Source organism: Myxine glutinosa, chromosome 12 (genome assembly GCF_964187855.1).
Source record: "Myxine glutinosa chromosome 12, kmMyxGlut1.1, whole genome shotgun sequence".
NCBI classification, from domain to species: Eukaryota; Metazoa; Chordata; class Myxini; order Myxiniformes; family Myxinidae; genus Myxine; species Myxine glutinosa.
The window spans coordinates 79,840,766-79,859,074 of NC_136272.1; the positions used below are offsets into that span (position 1 = coordinate 79,840,766).

General features: G+C 43.2%; 1 protein-coding gene across 1 annotated transcript in view; it reads left to right on the plus strand.

The window, feature by feature from the left end:
* LOC137437548 (patatin like domain 8, phospholipase A2) overlaps window positions 1-17,970 on the plus strand; it is a 90,943-nt gene extending 72,973 nt beyond the window's left edge. The window contains exon 9 of the mRNA XM_068131965.2: window positions 16,451-17,970. Within this exon, the coding sequence (XP_067988066.2) occupies window positions 16,451-16,743 (293 nt within the window). The 3' untranslated portion in view covers window positions 16,744-17,970. The remainder of the gene's footprint in view (window positions 1-16,450) is intronic.
* The last annotated feature ends 339 nt before the right edge of the window (window positions 17,971-18,309 follow it).

Sequence of the window (18,309 nt, forward strand, 5' to 3'; positions counted from 1 at the left end):
GATGCTGAAAGAAGTCTCTAAGAACCCCAGAATGTCATCACGGGACCTACAGGTAGCTCTTGCCACTGTTGATGTCAAAGTGCACTTGTCTACCGTTAGAAAGAGGCTGCACAAATTTGATCTACATGGGAGGTGTGCCAGGGGGAAACCTTTGCTGTCCAGAAAGAACATCAGGGCAAGACTAAAGTTTGCCAATAAACACCTAGGCAAAGACCAGCACTTCTGGAACAATGTTCTCTGGACAGATGAGTCAAAGGTAGAGCTATTTGGCCACAGTACCAGAAGACATGTTTGGTGAAAACCAAAGACAGCATTTGACCACAAGAACCTGATACCAACTGCAAAGCATGGTGGTGGAAATATTATGGTTTGGGGCAGCTTTGCTGCATCAGGGCCTGGGCAGCTCACCATCATATAATCCACTATGAATTCTTCATTGCACCAGAGGGTGCTTGAGGATAATGTGAGGCCATCTGTCGGAAAGTTGAAGCTCAACCGAAGGTGGACCTTGCAACATGACAATGACCCTAAACATACCAGTAAATCCACCAAGGAATGGCTGAAAAGAACGAAATGGAGGGTTCTGGAATGGCCAAGTCAAAGCCCGGATCTAAATCCCATCGAGATGTTGTGGGGGGATTTGAAACGAGCTGTGCATGCAAGAAACCCCTCAAACATCGCACAGCTGAAAGAATTCTGCATGGAGGAGTGGGCAAAAATTTCTCCCAGTCGATGTCAGAGACTTGTAGAGAGTTATATCGGTAGAGTAGAGGGTTGAGTACCGGATCCGGTATGAAGAGGACGCAGGCGTCACATGCTCGCCGCTGCTTCGACCGGGCCACTGTCAGTTGCTTTCTTTTTTGGTGGTCGTGCGGATTATTTGGCCATTGAGTCTGCCCTCTGCATAGCCCCGGCTCTGCTCCCTGCTTCGCCTGCCCGGCTCCTTCGCCTGCTCGCTGTTTCCTCGGGCGCGCTCTCGTGGGTTGTGACCATCGCAGCGGTGTGGCGGCGGTTTTCCCGCCGTGATCTAGATTTGTAGCGGCGGCGGTCGATTTGCGCTGCATTTGCCGCTTTGCCGTGATCAACCTTGGCCTCGTGATCGTCTCTTTGCTCCTGCCTGCCCTCTGCTTGGTCCCGGCTCTGCTCCTGGCTTCACCTACCTGGCTCGTTCGTTTCCTCGGGCCCGCTCTCGTGGGTTGGGACCATTGTTTCACCTCCTCAACCTTGGCCTCGTCTCGTCTCTCTGCCCCTGCCTGGCATGGCTCTGCGGTACTCCGCCGCAAGGCTCCTTCTGCTCAATACCCGCTCCACCCCATCATGCATCTCTGCCATCAAATCAAATGGACTCCTCCGACGACCCAGGTACATTCACCGTGGCTCCGGTCGTAAGTTTGTTTATTTGCAATCAGGTCACTCCATCCCCGTCCTCTAGTCGGCTCAGCGCACTCTCACTCTTCGTCCCAGCGCACCTGGTCACAGCAACGCACACGATCGCACCTCCTGCCTACGAACCCTGGCTAAATCACCTGAATTCATCCCTGCTGTTCAAAACAACATCAAGCTCACCCTGTTCAACACCCGGTCCCTCAACAACAAATGCCTCATCCTGAACGAATACATCCTGGATAACAAACTGGACTTTCTCTGTCTCACCGAAACCTGGCAACAACCTCTGGACTACTACACACTCAACCTCACCACACCCAATGGATATTCCTACGTCAATAAACCACGCTCGGAGGGCCGAGGTGGTGGAATTGCCGTTATCCACCGTCAAGACATCAAGACCAACCTCATCTCCATCTCATCTGCTCCATCATTTGAACACCTGGCTTTTAAACTCTCTGGTCGCACGCAGTCAGTCATGGCTGTCGTCTACCGCCCTCCCAAACCCCACCCATCATTCCTGTCTGACTTCTCCTACTTTCTGACCCAGCTATGTTCCCTCTCCCCCTCAATCCTCCTCCTTGGTGATTTCAATATCCACATGGACTCCACTGACTCCACAATAACCACTGACTTCACTGATTTACTCACCTGCTTTAACCTCACTCAACATGTCGACTTTCCTACCCATATCCGTGGTCACATTTTGGACCTTGTCTGCTCCACTGGATTAAATTTGCACCATCTCTCTGGCTCTGACCTCACCCTCTCTGACCACTTAGCCATCACTCTGACCATCAACATCCCCGCCCCAACACCAAGGCATTATCGCACTATCAACTTCCGTAAGCTAAACGCTCTTTCACCTACCTCATTCTCATCCACCCTCTCTGAAAAAATGTCCACTTCTCCCTTCATTGACCTCCACGCCCCTTCCGACCTCACTGACTACTACAACCACACTCTCTCCTCCTGCCTTGACCAGCTTGCGCCTGTAAAAACCAAAACAGTTTCTTTCACCCATTCTGCTCCCTGGTTTACCCCTGAACTCCGCCTGATGAAAACTCGTGCTCGCCAACTTGAAAGACTCCGCAATAAAACGGGTCTCACAGTTCACTCCCAAGCCTACAAGGACCACCTACAACACTACAAAGATGCCCTCTCCCGCGCCCGCTCCGCCTACTACTCTCAAATTATCCACTCTGGCTCCGGAAACCCAAAAGCACTCTTCTCGACAATAAACAAACTCCTCCGCCCCCTGAACACCACCACCCAGTCATTCACAATAGACAACTGCGTCTCCTTCCTCTCTTTCTTCCAACGCAAAATTGACGACATCTACAACAGCTTGACCACCGCCGCACCCGCTCCCCCTCCAACCACCTGCCCCCCCTTGTCCTGCCATCCCCTGTCTCGGTTCTCCCCAATCTCCCCTACTGACCTCTCTGAACTCCTCATAGGAATGAAAACTGCCACCTGCACTCTTGACCCCATCCCCTCCAGCTTTGTCAAGGCCTCCCTCCCTGCTCTCTCTCCACTTATCATTGCAACAATAAACTCCTCCCTGTCTACAGGCATCGTCCCACCTTCCCTCAAAATTGCTGCTGTTACCCCCATTCTAAAAAAACCTGGTCTAAACCCTGACACCCTAAACAACTTCAGACCCATCTCCAACCTACCCTTTCTGTCAAAAGTTTTGGAATGCGCTGTAGCCACTCAACTCAAACATCACCTCTCTGCCAATAACCTGTATGAAACATTCCAATCCGGATTCCACTCCAACCACAGTACTGAAACTGCTCTCCTCAAAATCACCAACGCCTTCTCCTCTCCTCTGACGCTGGCAACCTCAACATTCTCGTCCTCCTCGACCTCAGCGCTGCCTTTGACACCATCGATCACACCATCCTCCTCACCCGACTTGAATCCACCTTTAACGTTACCGGCACTGCCCTCTCTTGGATTAAATCATACCTCTCTGACAGACGCCAGTTCATCTCCATCAATAACTGCAAATCCCCCACTGCTCCCCTCCCCCGAGGTGTCCCCCAAGGTTCAGTTCTTGGCCCCCTCCTCTTCATCCTTTACCTGTCCCCCCTCGGTCACTTACTCCGCCGTCATGGTCTCCAATTCCACTGCTTCGCCGATGACATCCAGCTTTTCATCTCCACCAAGTCCGTCTCCACCGACACCCACTCTATCCTGACAAACTGCATCACTGAAATAAAATCCTGGCTTCAAATCAACTTCCTCAAGCTTAACTGTGATAAATCTGAAATAATCATCATTGGCCCAAAAACGCTCACAAAATCCACCCATAACTTTGCCCTCAACATCGACGGTATCCCAGTATCCACCTCCCCTCACATCCGGAATCTTGGCGTCATCTTTGACCAAACCCTTTCCTTCGACAAATACACTAAACAGATCACAAAGTCAGCCTTCTTTCACCTGAAAAACATTGCCCGTCTCTGCTCATCCCTCTCCTCCACGGCTGCAGAAACCCTCATCCACGCCTTCATCACCTCCCGTCTGGACTACTGCAATAGCCTCCTCTATGGTTCACCCTAAAAAATCACCAATAAACTCCAATACATTCAGAACTCCGCTGCCCGTCTACTCACCCATTCCCGGACCCGTGACCACATCACCCCCGTCCTTTACAAGCTTCACTGGCTCCCCATCCCCCAGAGAATCCAGTACAAAATCCTCCTCTTGACATACAAAGCCCTCCATAACCTGGCCCCATCCTACCTGGCTGACCTCCTCTCCAGACACACTCCCACCCGCAACCTCCGCTCTGCTGGTACCAACCTCCTGACCCCCTCCATCCGGACCAAATTCAGATCCTGGGGGGACAGGGCCTTCTCCATCGCTGCTCCCACCCTCTGGAACTCACTACCTCACACCATCAGAGACTCCTCCTCACTCACCACATTCAAAACATCACTAAAGACCCACCTGTTCAACACTGCATTCAACATTCAACCCACAGCATTTAACCCCTGACTATCTCTTCTCCTTCTCCCTCCTTTTGCTTTAAATATTTCCCTATTGATTCTTGTCTTTTTGCAATTGTTGTTTTCATGTATTGTTATGCATTATGTTTTCCACTCTGTCAAAGTGCCTTTGGGCTTCTGGAAAAGCGCTATACAAAATAAATGAATTATTATTATTATTATTATTATTATATGAAACGCCGACTTGAGGTTGTTTCTGCCAAAGGGAGCAATACCACCTATTAGAGCCAAGGGTGTACTTACTTTTTCCACATGTGAAATTTGCATTTATGTTTATTTAAATTATACAATGGACTACAAAATGTAAATGTTTCATGATATTTGTTATATTATGTCACCTTTTTCTATCAATATTGTTGAAATGAAGATCAAATAGCTGTATGTTGAAATATGTTGAAAAAGTCAAAACTTTACATGGGGTGTACTTACTTTTTCACGTGACTGTATATATATATATATTTTTTCCCAACAATAAATTATTTGTTTTTTCAGGTTAAAATTTACTGACGGTACTTCTTCCATACAGTATTTTGATATCAGTCTATGTTTCATAAAACTATTGTTGACTCATTTAATAAATCTTCAGTACATGATGATGATGATGATGATGATGATGATGATGATGATGATGATGACGACGACGACGACGACGACGACGACGACGACGACGACGACGACGACGACGACGACGACGACGACGACGACGACGACGACGACGACGACGACGAAGAAGAAGAAGAACAGTTTATTATATGTGGATGTAAGGATATATATCTTTTCAGCTTGTGATATATTTAGTGACATTTAATCTTAAATTGATAATAGTGTTCCTTCAAAAGCAAACACACAGATTTTGTGTAGAATTTATACCTATGGTGATGTCGCAGAACTTCGTCAAACATGTGGTAACCTGGCTTTGTGACATCACCACAGGTGATGTAAGCTGGTAACCTGGCTTTGTGACATCACCATCACCATATCAAACAGAACTTCGTCAAACATGTGGTAACCTGGCTTGTTTCGATCAGGTTGAGAATGCAATGCGGTGCAGCTTGCTTGAAGCCACAGCTTGTTAGCCAACAGAGAAACCACAATTCCAAACAAACCCTTTTCAAACATTTCGGGAATCTTGTGGTTTTCTGGCATGCAACACGGACAGCTATTAGTCCCCTATCACCTGGTGTTGGCCTAATGGTTAGGGTGGCGGGCTTGGGATCCTCATGTCCTGAGTTCGAATCCCGTTGAATTAACGCCAGGTGGTGTTGACTCAGCCTGTCATCCTTCGGAGGTCGGCAAAATGAGTACCAGATAACTGGTTATAGAGAGGCATTGCATCAGCAGCAGACGTGCCCACAGAAAAATGATGCAACCAGCAGCCAGGTGGCTGCACATGAACCACCCACCATTAGTCCCCTACCGCTTTCACCGAGGGGACGATAGGTTTGCTCTCCGTCTGTCCGTCTGTCCATCTGTCCATCCCACCTGTGGTTTGCCAGACTGTTTTCCAATACCGTTTAATCTTTTCAATTTGGTACATGGCTTTATTATGATAAGTTACAGAACAAATTCTAGTTTCAGGGAATTTCTATAATTTTTCACAGAGGTATGCCCTTTTGGAACTTGTCGCTCTTATTACCTCCGCCACCAAAGGTGGATGGAGGTTATGTTTTCACCCCTGTCTGTTTGTTTGTGAACAAAATATCTCAAAAGGTTGTGGACGGATTCGGAAGAACCTTGGCAAATATGTCGCGTATGTGACAAGGACGAAATGATTAGATTTGGGTGATAATCCGGATTCGGATCCGGCTACTAGAATTTTAAGTGATTCTTCACCATTGGGAGATAGGGCCAAAAACGATACATAGCAGGATATCTCAAAAAGTTGTGGACGGATTTGGACCAAACTTGGTGGAGAGGTTGTGTGTTTGACAAGGAAGAATCGATTCGATTCTGGTGAAGATCTGAATATGGCTTCGAATACGAGAGTTAGTTAATTTTTCAAGTGATTCTTCACCATTGAGTGGTATGGCCAACCAGGTGGAGGTATGCTCTCTACTTTGTGCCGTTCTAGTTTAGTCTTGTTTTGGACTCTCGTGAGCTGCATCCTCAAATGTAGGGCTCACTTAACTGACCTTTGTTGTTTTGCAAAGCATGGGAAATAGCATTGCTAATGTCCAGGTGCACACATTCAATTTGGTTTCTGTAAACAATGGGATCCCCCTTTCTAGCGAACCGTTAGGGCCTTTGTCTGCGAATGCATTCATTTTGTTGGGTGTGTCAACAACAGTGATGATCAGCCGATATGCACGAATAATTCAATCTTTCCTGATGGGATAATTTTGATTGGTGTGAAAAAGGGTACTAACAGGATCCTACGGTGGCCACTGCTTTATAATTATACAAGTTGGGTGGGACATGATATGAAGCGTGTCTTATTGGCCTAATGACCAGATGAGATGGGGGCTTCTGTCTAACCTCAAGAGCAGGGATGACCCCACCAGTACTTAGCTTAACAGCATTTATTTCCCCCTTTTCTCAAATGGCAGCTTTGTGCAGCTGGAATGTAAAGTGGGGACTTGCCTCTGAAAAATGTATATTCATTACTTGTCTTGTTGAGATTTGTGGCCTCGAGCTATCCAAGTAGAAGGCTTATTGTACATTTTAAAAATTTATTATAAGGGGACCATTGCGTGTTCAGCAGTGAAAATGGCCGTGCAGATCTATTTGTTTGCGTGTTGCAGCTGACGCCCTTTTTGGCCTTCATCTATTCCAATTGTGGACAATAATTAAAGTGTGTTTGCTATTCACTTTTATTCAAAAGGTTTAGGTTAAATCTTCCTTTTTGTGATTATTTAATGCATTGCATTGCTGTATGATATATTGTGCTTGGAATTGCCCCATGGAGTCTGGTAGACATTTTCATCAACCTGCTGTCATGTGCTGTCACATTACCAATAACCCCATAGGAATCAATTATGTGCTCTCCTGCCGCTGGTGACGAGCATCGGCGTGGCACCTCAAACGCTCCCCGTCTGTAACATCCACATTGTCTTCTCCCATTCACTTCCTCAGGCACAGCAATTACAAATTTATTGTGTGGACAGTTTGCAAATTCTTTAATTTGACAGCTGCATCATAGTTACGATAACAGAATTCTAAAAAGGTCACAACACCATCTTCCTTTCCTCTTAAGTAAAACGATTGCACTTTATAGATTCTCTTAATTAATTGGTTGGAACATTTACGTATCACTTTATTATTCCCTTTACATTGTGCCTTGACCTTGGGCAGTCACCCTTCGCCCCCCCCCCCCCTCCGACCCTCCCTCCATCTTTCCCACTTGCGGTTGGTTGTGTGACTGGCTCCACCCCACACGGTCTGACCTTTTGTGCCCCTCTCGACTACTTCCTCAGAGTTCATTGTGATTCCAATTTTGACCTGCATCAAATATTTTTGTTGGCTTTTGACTTCCCCATCCAAACTGCGTTTCCTTTGTTGCTTGCACCAAGATTAATGGTCCCCATCTCCTACCTAAATTTTCTGTTCTTTCAAAGCCCTTTCTTCTTTGCTTTTTCATCACATACACTTTTGTTTGGTGGTGGTGGTTGTGTGTGTGTGTGTGTGTGTGTGTGTGTGTGTGTGTGTGTGTGTGTGTGTGTGTGTGTGTGTGTGTGTGTGCACGTAAAGGGGTGCCAATCTGATTCTCATCACATACACACAGATCTCCAATCTGTGTGCGCACGTAAAGGACACCTACATGAAGAAGTAAATGTATTTTATTTGCCGGATGTAGAGCGCCCCTTTATATGAACTTTTCGAGATCATTACGTGGTTCCTCCTCAGAACACAAGGGTAGTCCAGCATGCACACGAGATTTTTTGAATATCCCTTCTTTTCTCTTGTTCGACATTTTCTACAAACTAGGGAATGTCCCTTCTTTTCTCGACTTTGCCACATGGCACATGCCCTTATATAAAGGCGCCTTTTCTATGCCCATGGCATTTTTCACAAGATACATTTTAAATACAAAAAAATGTATTTGTTCATTGTACAATACTTCACATCCAAGACGATATAAAAGATTTGAAAAAGTAAGGGGGAAAAAATATTCAACCCAGACGGGATTCAAACCCACAATCCCCAGCTTGAGAGTCGGATGCTTTTTCCATTAGGCCATTGAGACAGCACGTTCGGATAAATAAAAAAAATGTGGGTATATACAGTCACGTGAAAAAGTAAGTACACCCCATGTAAAGTTTTCACTTTTTCAACATATTTCAACATTCAGCTATTTGATCCTCATTTCAACAATATTGACAGATAAAGGTGATATAATATAACAAATATCATGAAACATTTACATTTTGTAGTCCATTGTATAATTTAAATAAACATAAATGCAAATTTCGCATGTGGAAAAAGTAAGGACACCCTTGGCTCTAACAGGTGGTATTGCCCCCTTTGGCAGAAACAACCTCAAGTAGGCGTTTCTTATAACTGTCTACCAGTCTCTGACATCGACTGGGAGGAATTTTTGCTCACTCCTCCATGCAGAATTCTTTCAGCTGTGCGATGTTTGAGGGGTTTCTTGCATGCACAGCTCGTTTCAAATCCCCCCACAACATCTCGATGGGATTTAGATCCGGGCTTTGACTTGGCCATTCCAGAACCCTCCATTTCTTTCTTTTCAGCCATTCCTTGGTGGATTTACTGGTATGTTTCGAGTCATTGTCATGTTGCAAGGTCCACTTTCGGTTGAGCTTCAACTTTCCGACAGATGGCCTCATATTATCCTCAAGCACCCTCTAGTACAATGAAGAATTCATAGTGGATTCTATGATGGTGAGCTGCCCAGGCCCTGATGTAGCAAAGCTGCCCCAAACCATAATGTTTCCACCACCATGCGTTACAGTTGGTATCAGGTTATTGTGGTCACATGCTGTCTTTGGTTTTCACCAAACATGTCTTCTGGTACTGTGGCCAAATAGCTCTACCTTTGACTCATCTGTCCAGAGCACATTGTTCCAGAAGTGCTGGTGTTTGCCGAGGTGTTCATTGGCAAACTTTAGTCTTGCCCTGATGTTCTTTCTGGACAGCAAAGGTTTCCTCCTGGCACACCTCCCATGTAGATCAAATTTGTGCAGCCTCTTTCTAATGATAGACTCGTGCACTTTGACATCAACAGTGGCAAGAGCTACCTGTCGGTCCCGTGATGACATTTTGGGGTTCTTCGAGACTTCTTTCAGCATCTTGCGGTCTGCTCTCGGGCTGAACTTGCTGGGGCGGCCTGGCCTGAACAAGTTGGCAGTTGTTTGGAATCTTCTCCACTTGTAGATGATCTTCCGGACAGTCGAATGATTGATTTCAAATTGTTTGGACATCTTTTTAAATCCCTTCCCAGACTCGTAGGCATCTATTACCTTCTTTCTGAGGGCCTCAGAGAGCTCTTTTGATCTGGGCATGGTGATGCCGCACACTTCAACAACAAAGAGCAAACCAAATTAAATGTCTGAGGTTTAAATAAGACAGGTTCCTCCAAGATCCTCTCTAACGATGTTCTAATAATTTGCACCTGAGCTGGTGCACCTGATTCTAATTTTAGGTATTTGAAGCAGTGATACATTTAGGGGTGTACTTAGTTTTTCCACATGCGAAATTTGCATTTATGTTTATTTAAATTATACAATGGACTACAAAATGTAAATGTTTCATGATATTTGTTATATTATATCACCTTTATCTATCAATATTGTTGAAATGAGGATCAAATAGCTGAATGCTGAAATATGTTGAAAAAGTCAAAACTTTACATGGGGTGTACTTACTTTTTCACGTGACTGCATATATGTATATGTATATACACGCACAACACACACAACAGGCATTTTAAGGCCATTTTCCCTGCTAGAGCGGGGGTTAGCCTTGCAGGCCCCATGACTATCATCTCCATTTTGCCCTATTTTCTAACATCTCCCCTTGTTATAACAGTGTTGCTCGCATTTCTTCTTCCAATATATATATGTAATATACCAGTAGAAGCCGACAAAAATAATTTTCAGTCCCCATGTCAAAGTTGCATACAGAGAAACGATCCCACATAAAGGGAGGGTTACTTTGCCCCTCCCTTTGATTATTCAAAACTATATAAAACACTGAAAAAAAGTAAGAAGAAAAAAATTATTCAACCCAGATGGGACTCAAACCTACACTCCCCAGCTTGGGAGTCTGTCTGATGCCTTATCCATTCGGCCATTAAGTCAGCACATTAGATTTGGGTAATAACATTTTGAAGAGTTATAAAGTATGTTTATATTTATTTATGTGTGTATATATATATATATATATATATATATATATATATACACATATATATATATATACATATATACATATTTATATATATATATATATATACATATATATATATATATATATATATATATATATATATATATATATATGTATATGTATATATATATATATATATATATATATATATATATATATATATATATATATATAGATATATAGATATATAGATATATAGATATATAGATATATAGATATATAGATATATAGATATATAGATATATATAGATATATAGATATATAGATATATAGATATATAGATATATATAGATATATAGATATATATAGATATATAGATATATAGATATATATAGATATATAGATATATATAGATATATATAGATATATATATATATATATAATATATATATATATATTGTTACGGATTCGTAAGTTCTGTTATTGGGGTTTTCACCCACTTGACATGTTTCTGATATTAGGTATTATTATTGTTCTCAATAGGTTTATTATTCAGGAACAGCTATCTAAAGTTAAAAAGGTTAACTTAAAATGATACAGGAAATCGTGGACCGGAAAACGACGAGCGAGGAGGAGGAGGCGGTGAGACAAGTCGGAGAAGAAGCTGGTTGCTTTGCATTCTGGATCGACCGTTGTCGAGCAAGAGACACGAGTGAACTTTGGGGTTTCCTGGAAAGGGATTCCGCGATAGAGTTGTTATCGCTGTGACTGATCAAACCTGCGTGTCAGGTTGGCGTTGGATTCGGAGGAACCATCGTCGTGTGATTACGTCTCAAGTACGAGCCGTCCGCCATTTTGACTCGTGCGCTTCGCGCGTCGAGCAAACTTTCCTTGCTTCGTCAACCGTTTCCACCACGTTCAGACGTATCTGTGGTGTGTGTGTGCACCGAGGCTTCTGACGATTACTTTGCGGCTCGCCGACCGTGAACAGTGAAAGTTCGTACCTGGAGGGGGCCTTTGGATTTCCCAGTCGCCGTGAGTGCGCCTTTGTGCCACTTTAACCACGTGACCCTTTTCTCCGCTTTGGGTCGCGTGCGCCTTGGTGCCGTTTTGGGCGGCGTGTCTGTGCCTGCCCTCGGAACGAAATTCTGGTTTAGAGTCGACATCGTTCCGTTGATCACTGAAGGGGACCAACTCTGAGCTCGAAGATGGGAATATAGAGACATTGGGGAAGGTTCTTTCCACTCACTTGGAACACTGTGAGTTACTTTATGCATGCTAGCTGATGGAATAGAGAGTACACTCTTCATTGTCATTGGTGGTAATGTTATTCTTGTGTGATTTATAATATACTAGGGCATGCCCGTACTATATATATATCTAAAATTATATCCCCCCCCTCTATTTACATGAAATGGTTTGGTCCAAAGCGAACGGCTTGCGAGTACGGTGACAATCCCCCCCCTCTATTTACATGAAATGGTTTGGTCCAAAGCGAACGGCTTGCGAGTACGGTGTTTTTTATCGGACCCGTGGAATTATAGATAGTAGTTTTAATTAGTTTTAAAACATAGTTTAACGGCAACATAGTTTTCCAACGTGAAATAAATGAATACGCTCTCAAATGTGCCGTCCGAGGCAGAGTCTGTTCGCCACGTTCGGCACACGTGATAGCTCGCTGCTCTCTGATTGGTTGAATCGTTTTTTGGACATAGCTCGGTAACTACTTGTCCGATTAATATGAAACCTTGAAAAGGCACATCCTCGGGTCCCCAGCAATATACCTGGCAAGTTTAAAGTATATCGGACCCGTGGTTGTCGAGAAACAGCGGTCACAGACATACAAACATACAAACATACAAACATACACACAGAGATTACTGGAATTATAGATAGATTATTGGTTTGTTCGTAATCATTGGTGTTGTTTCCTTATTGATTTCGACACGGAAATATATATTTTTCTGCCGTGATTCCTCTCGGGGTTCGGAGGTATACCGAGACCAGGAGGTCGGGGAGGAACACGTAACAATATATATATAATTTTAAAGCAAAAAATACAGCACTTAAGTGGAATTTGTTTTGAAAGCCATTAACTAGACCTATTGGCCGATGTATATTCCAAGTTTCAGCTGGTGTCAATGTATAGCCCTTGAGATATGTGCGGCAACACATTTTGGACGGATGGACGAACGGACAGACAGACACCAACATGATTTCGAGGGTTTTGTAAATAAAACTCAAAGAATGTGAAAACAGACGTTGCTGAAATTTGGAACATATTACCTCAATGTAGAAAGCATTTATTTCTGAAATTTGCAGCCGATTTCATCCAGTAGCAGCTGAGAAACGTATTTTCAGTCCCCATGATAACGTCCATACAGAGAAACGATCCCTCATATAAAGGGAGTAGCGCTTTGTGCCTCCCTTTGATATATATATATATATATATATATATATATATATATATATATATATATATATATATATATATATATATATATATATATATATATATATATATACTGAGTTAAGAAAGTAAACCCAAGTCAAGAAAAGAAAAAAAATTCCAAATTAAATGCAAAGTCTGTGTTTGTGTGTGTGTGTGTGTGTGTGTGTGTGTGTGTGTGTGTGTATATATATATATATATATATATATATATATATATATATATATATATATATATATATATATATATATATATATATATATATATATATATATATATATATATATATATATATATACACACACACACACACACAGACTTTGCATTTAATTTGGAATTTTTTTTCTTTTCTTGACTTGGGTTTACTTTCTTAACTCAGTATATCAATCTGGGGAGTTTCTTTTACACTTTGGTGATTTATTTGTTAAAAGAACCATGTCACTGATTGTCGCAGCAAGAAGTCAACAACAGGATTATATCACAGGTGGCGTGGCAAAATGTACGGACAGGTGCATTTGACGATTGGCTTCACAGTCGGGTATACAAGGGTTGTTGCGTTCTGTATTAGTGGAAAACAACTGCTGTACGTCTTCAAAAGTTATTGCCGCTTCCTCTGGAGATGGTCCGTCAACTCGACAATGCTGTTTCTCATGGAGTGGTGGCTTTACGAAATTACGGCATGAAAGAGCGTGCTATTGCTCGGCAGTATGGCATCACTCAAGGTCAGGTGTCAAAGATCCTGAAACGAAATGCTCAGAGGGGTGTCCCTACTCCAATACCGAGGTCAGGACGTCCCCGCAGAACCACAAGGAGGGAAGATCGCCAGCTGCACCGGATAGTCCGCAATGGCCGTACCAAGTCAGCTAATCGGCTTAGGGCTGAGTGGCAGCAACTGACAAATGTGCCTGTATCCAGAAGGCTAGTCAACCAACGACTGGTTCAAGCAGGCTATCGTGTCAGGTGTCCCCTGAGAAAGCCACACCTGACCAGACAACACCGCCAGCGCCGATTGCAGTTGGCCAGAGAGCACCGTCAATGGCAGCCAGGACACTGGAATCACGTGATCTTCAGTGACGAGTCTAGAGTGTGTCCGAGTGCGCAGACAAGTGCATGAAGCCTACAACAAAGATTGTATAGTGTCAACAGTCCAAGCTGGAGGTGGTGGGGTGACCGTTTGGGCTGCTTTTCATGCAGGGGGCAAAACTGACCTGGTTGTTCTGAATGGAAACCTGAACCAGTTCAAGTACAGGGCCATTCTGGAAGAAACATTGCTTCCATTTGCTCGTGCAGCCTTTCGAGGAAACTTTGTCTTCCAAGATGACAATGCACGGCTTCATCGTGCTCGCATGATCCAACACTTTCTTGCTGACCGTGGTGTAGAGCATATGGAGTGGCCTGCCATGTCCCAGGATATGAATCCGATCGAGAACTTGTGGGCAGAATTAACGCGTCAAATCGACCACTTAGACCAGCAGCCGACCTCTGTGCGTGAATTGCAGCAGGCTATTGTCACTGCATGGCAAGCGATTCCTGTCCAAACCTTGGCAAATCTCGTGAACAGCATGCCTCAACGTGTACGTGCTCTCCTGAATGCTCGTGGGGGTTACATGAAGTACTGAACTGTAATTTTACTGTCCGTAATCCCAGTCGTAATTGAACTTTTATTTTTGTTAAAAATTTTTTTGGCTAATGTGCAAAATAAAGAGATACTTCTGGAAAACATACAGAAGTTTAACACAGTACTGTCCATGAATTGAGTTCGATATCAGTTTACATCACTTTCAAGGATCAATTTTTTTGTTTCGAAATGTCAAATGTGGTTTTTGTTTCTTTTAAAGGTCACATTAACAAAATCTAGAATGATTTCAACATAATTCCAATGAACTTTTGGTTCTGAGACATCTTGAAAAGTAAGTTCACCCCCAGAAAAAAAAAATTCCATATTAAATGCCAAGTGTGTGTGTGTGTGTGTGTGTGTGTGTGTGTGTGTGTGTGTGTGTGTGTGTGTGTGTGTGTGTGTGTGTGTGTGTGTGTGTGTATATATATATATATATATATATATATATATATATATATATATATATATATATATATATATATATATATCATTATTCCTCCTCATCTTCTCCATGCCACCCCCCACTTTTCCCTTTTTTTTTTTTCTTCTTCTTCATCCTTTAACCACTCTATTTTCTGAGGCCCCTCCTCTCCATCCTATTCCCTGCCTTCTTTTTACACAAATCTTTGTCAAGTCTTGTCCTTTCACCTCCAACAATTCCTTCACTCTCCCTGCTCCTGACTTAATAACAGAGCCGCTTCACACCAGCGGACTCACACTTATGTTTGTCAACTCCATACACTTAAGAAACCATCACTCACACTCAGATGAGATGCCTGTGTCCACATTGCTGAACTGGCTTTGCCTAAATGTGATCAGACAAGCAGTGAGGGCCAGCTCACATCCAAAAAAAAACAAAAAAACTGTCTCCCCATTACTTACTACCTTGTGTGCTCACCCATGCCTCTAATACCTCTAATAAACATGCTGATCTTTTTCCAATTCTGTTCCTCTCCAGGCTATCTTTGCTCATTTTGTGTTATTCCTCCTTTGCTCCTTGTGTATGCCCCACCCTCACCCCAACCCCAACTTCTTGCCCTTGGTAGTTTGTGAACCTGCTACTCTTTGTCATTCAGATTCAGCTGCTCCATGAGCCAATACCCTTGTCCATATAAAAACATCAAAATCACCATGGACATAGGAATTGTACATGGCTCATCACCATGGCACTGAAAACTGAGAAAATAATGAATTACACTTCATGCCTGCTCCATGGTGAGCTTTTCGACATACGAACAAGTTTAGCCGTCATTGGAAGATCCCATTTAAAGGCATCAACGTTTGGTTGGACAATCGAGTGAACAGGAAACTCGTCCTATATTCTGAGTGAAATTATTGACAATTATCCAGGTTTGATTCTTACCAGAACAAGATGAACCAGCCTAAGCAGTGATGCATTAACATTCACTCTTGGTTATACTGCACATTTTATCAATGAATAGAAATACTTGAAGAGAAAGCAGAAATAAATACGTCAGAAGGATACGAGAGAGTTGAAACGACGCTCTTAATTGATCACCCGTAGACTAAGAATATGTTGTATATTACCTTGTGTACTCCTTTTGATTTTGGCAATAAAAATAACTTCATAGCATTAGTGTGCTGCAGGCTAAACCTGAAACTCTTCTGGGATTTAAGCCAGTGGGATCTCGTTTACTACCTTAATCACTGTGCTCCCTGGCCCACAGAAGTGCACACACTGTTGGATGGCCTGCTGCCACCAGACACGTACTTCCGCTTCAACCCTCTAACTGGCGCGGATGTAGCACTTGATGAGAGACGTGTGGAACGGCTCGAGCAGCTTCGGCTCGACACGGAGGCCTACCTCTCCCGTAACAGCAACAAGCTGAGCAGAGCGGCTGCCCGCCTCACCAAGCCACGCCGGCCTCTGCAGCGATTGGCCGACTGGTTGCAGCTGAAGATGGATGCCTGGGACAAAGGCTCACGTTCTTCCAATGCACGTATTCCTTCGAAGCTTTGAGGTCTAGTCTCAAGCGACCTTCCTCTGCAAATTCCTCGGTTTTCTTTGCCTTCAATGGATGGCACTGTACGGATTTTTCAAATGTGCTGCATACGTCCATGAAGTTGAGATCAAGTCGAGCCATATTAATGGGCAGATTGATTGCTAGGCTTCCTATGTCCAAATTGCCAGTAATTGTCCTACTCCTCGGTGTGCAAGACGTCTTTGGGCGTTTTCTTCTGCTTCTTCCCCTCTTCCAGGCATTTGTTCAGCGAATGATTGCTCGAATGATCTTTTCCCATTTACTATTGCTTTTGAAGGCTTAAGTTTTATTGTTGATGTTAAACCCATCCCACATTTTTCCACTAATTGCATGTTTTTTGTTGTACACAAGTTTACTTTGATGAAAATGCTGTTTTTTTTAAGTTTTTTTTTTTTCTTCCTGGGATCCTGCTGAGTGGCTCTCTACTATCCTCATTTACTCAAATGCGAAGGCCGCATGACATCGCTGATTATTTTTTTTAACCCCATGGGGAAAGCAGCACACAAAACTTTTTGCACTTTGTCTTGGCATTTACTGTTGTTGGAGGTGTATTATTGAGGGTTACCATGACAACATTGGCAAGTGGGCCTTTTTACTACAACATGTTGATGTGAGCATAAAATGGAGGTGTGATTCCTTGCTGTGGAGGATGAGATTTACTGATGCAAACCTCCGATTATTGTTGACAGTCTAAGTGTTATGGAACAGTGTAGTATTTGTTTGTTGATCGCTTGTGTTGTGCTGTTCACCTGTTGAGTGTGTAAATTATGCGTCACCGCCAATGAATGGCAGACCTGTCTGAGTGTGTTGTGGTTTGTTTTTTTTGGGGATTTGAGGCCTTCACTTACAACTGCAAGTTTAGTATTGACAGAACAAATAAACATGGATAAGGTTTTGCATGTCCTGCTTCCATAAACAAGGTGAGCGCTTCATTTAAAATTGCACGCTTCGCGCGGCTGCCTTGTCACAGTGCATTACGGGGAATTCTACTAAAACACCAAGGATTGCTTCAGTGTACACGTGCTGTTTACCATAGCAAGTTGTCCGACGCTCGCTCCGGATACTTTTTTGCATCATGGCAGCCCCAAACTGTTGAGACCTTGCTGTAAATGACAAATGAGAAGGAACAGTCTGAGGAACAAATGCTGTTGAACCATGTCGGCTGACTACCAATAAATTGGCTGAATCTTCACAGTCGCTGACCAGTTGGCCCAAGCAGCAGTAGTTATGGCCCCAAACCTGGAATGAACGTTCAAGTTTGGGAGGGTATTAACATCTGCCTTGGCTACCCACAAGGAGATAGATCTAAGGAAGAAACATCGTGCGGTAAAAATGAGCCTGATCGCCCATAAAACATAAAAACCAGCATATATTGGTGAGTACTCATTTATACTGTATTTATATTGAATTATATTAATGTAATATTTATGTATTATTTGTGTGTGCTATGTCAATTGGTGATAAAACGGTTCAGTATTGGGTCTTGGGATAGGGTCTGGAACCTATCCCCCTTTGTACCATGTTAAAATTGGTTTGCTTTGAAC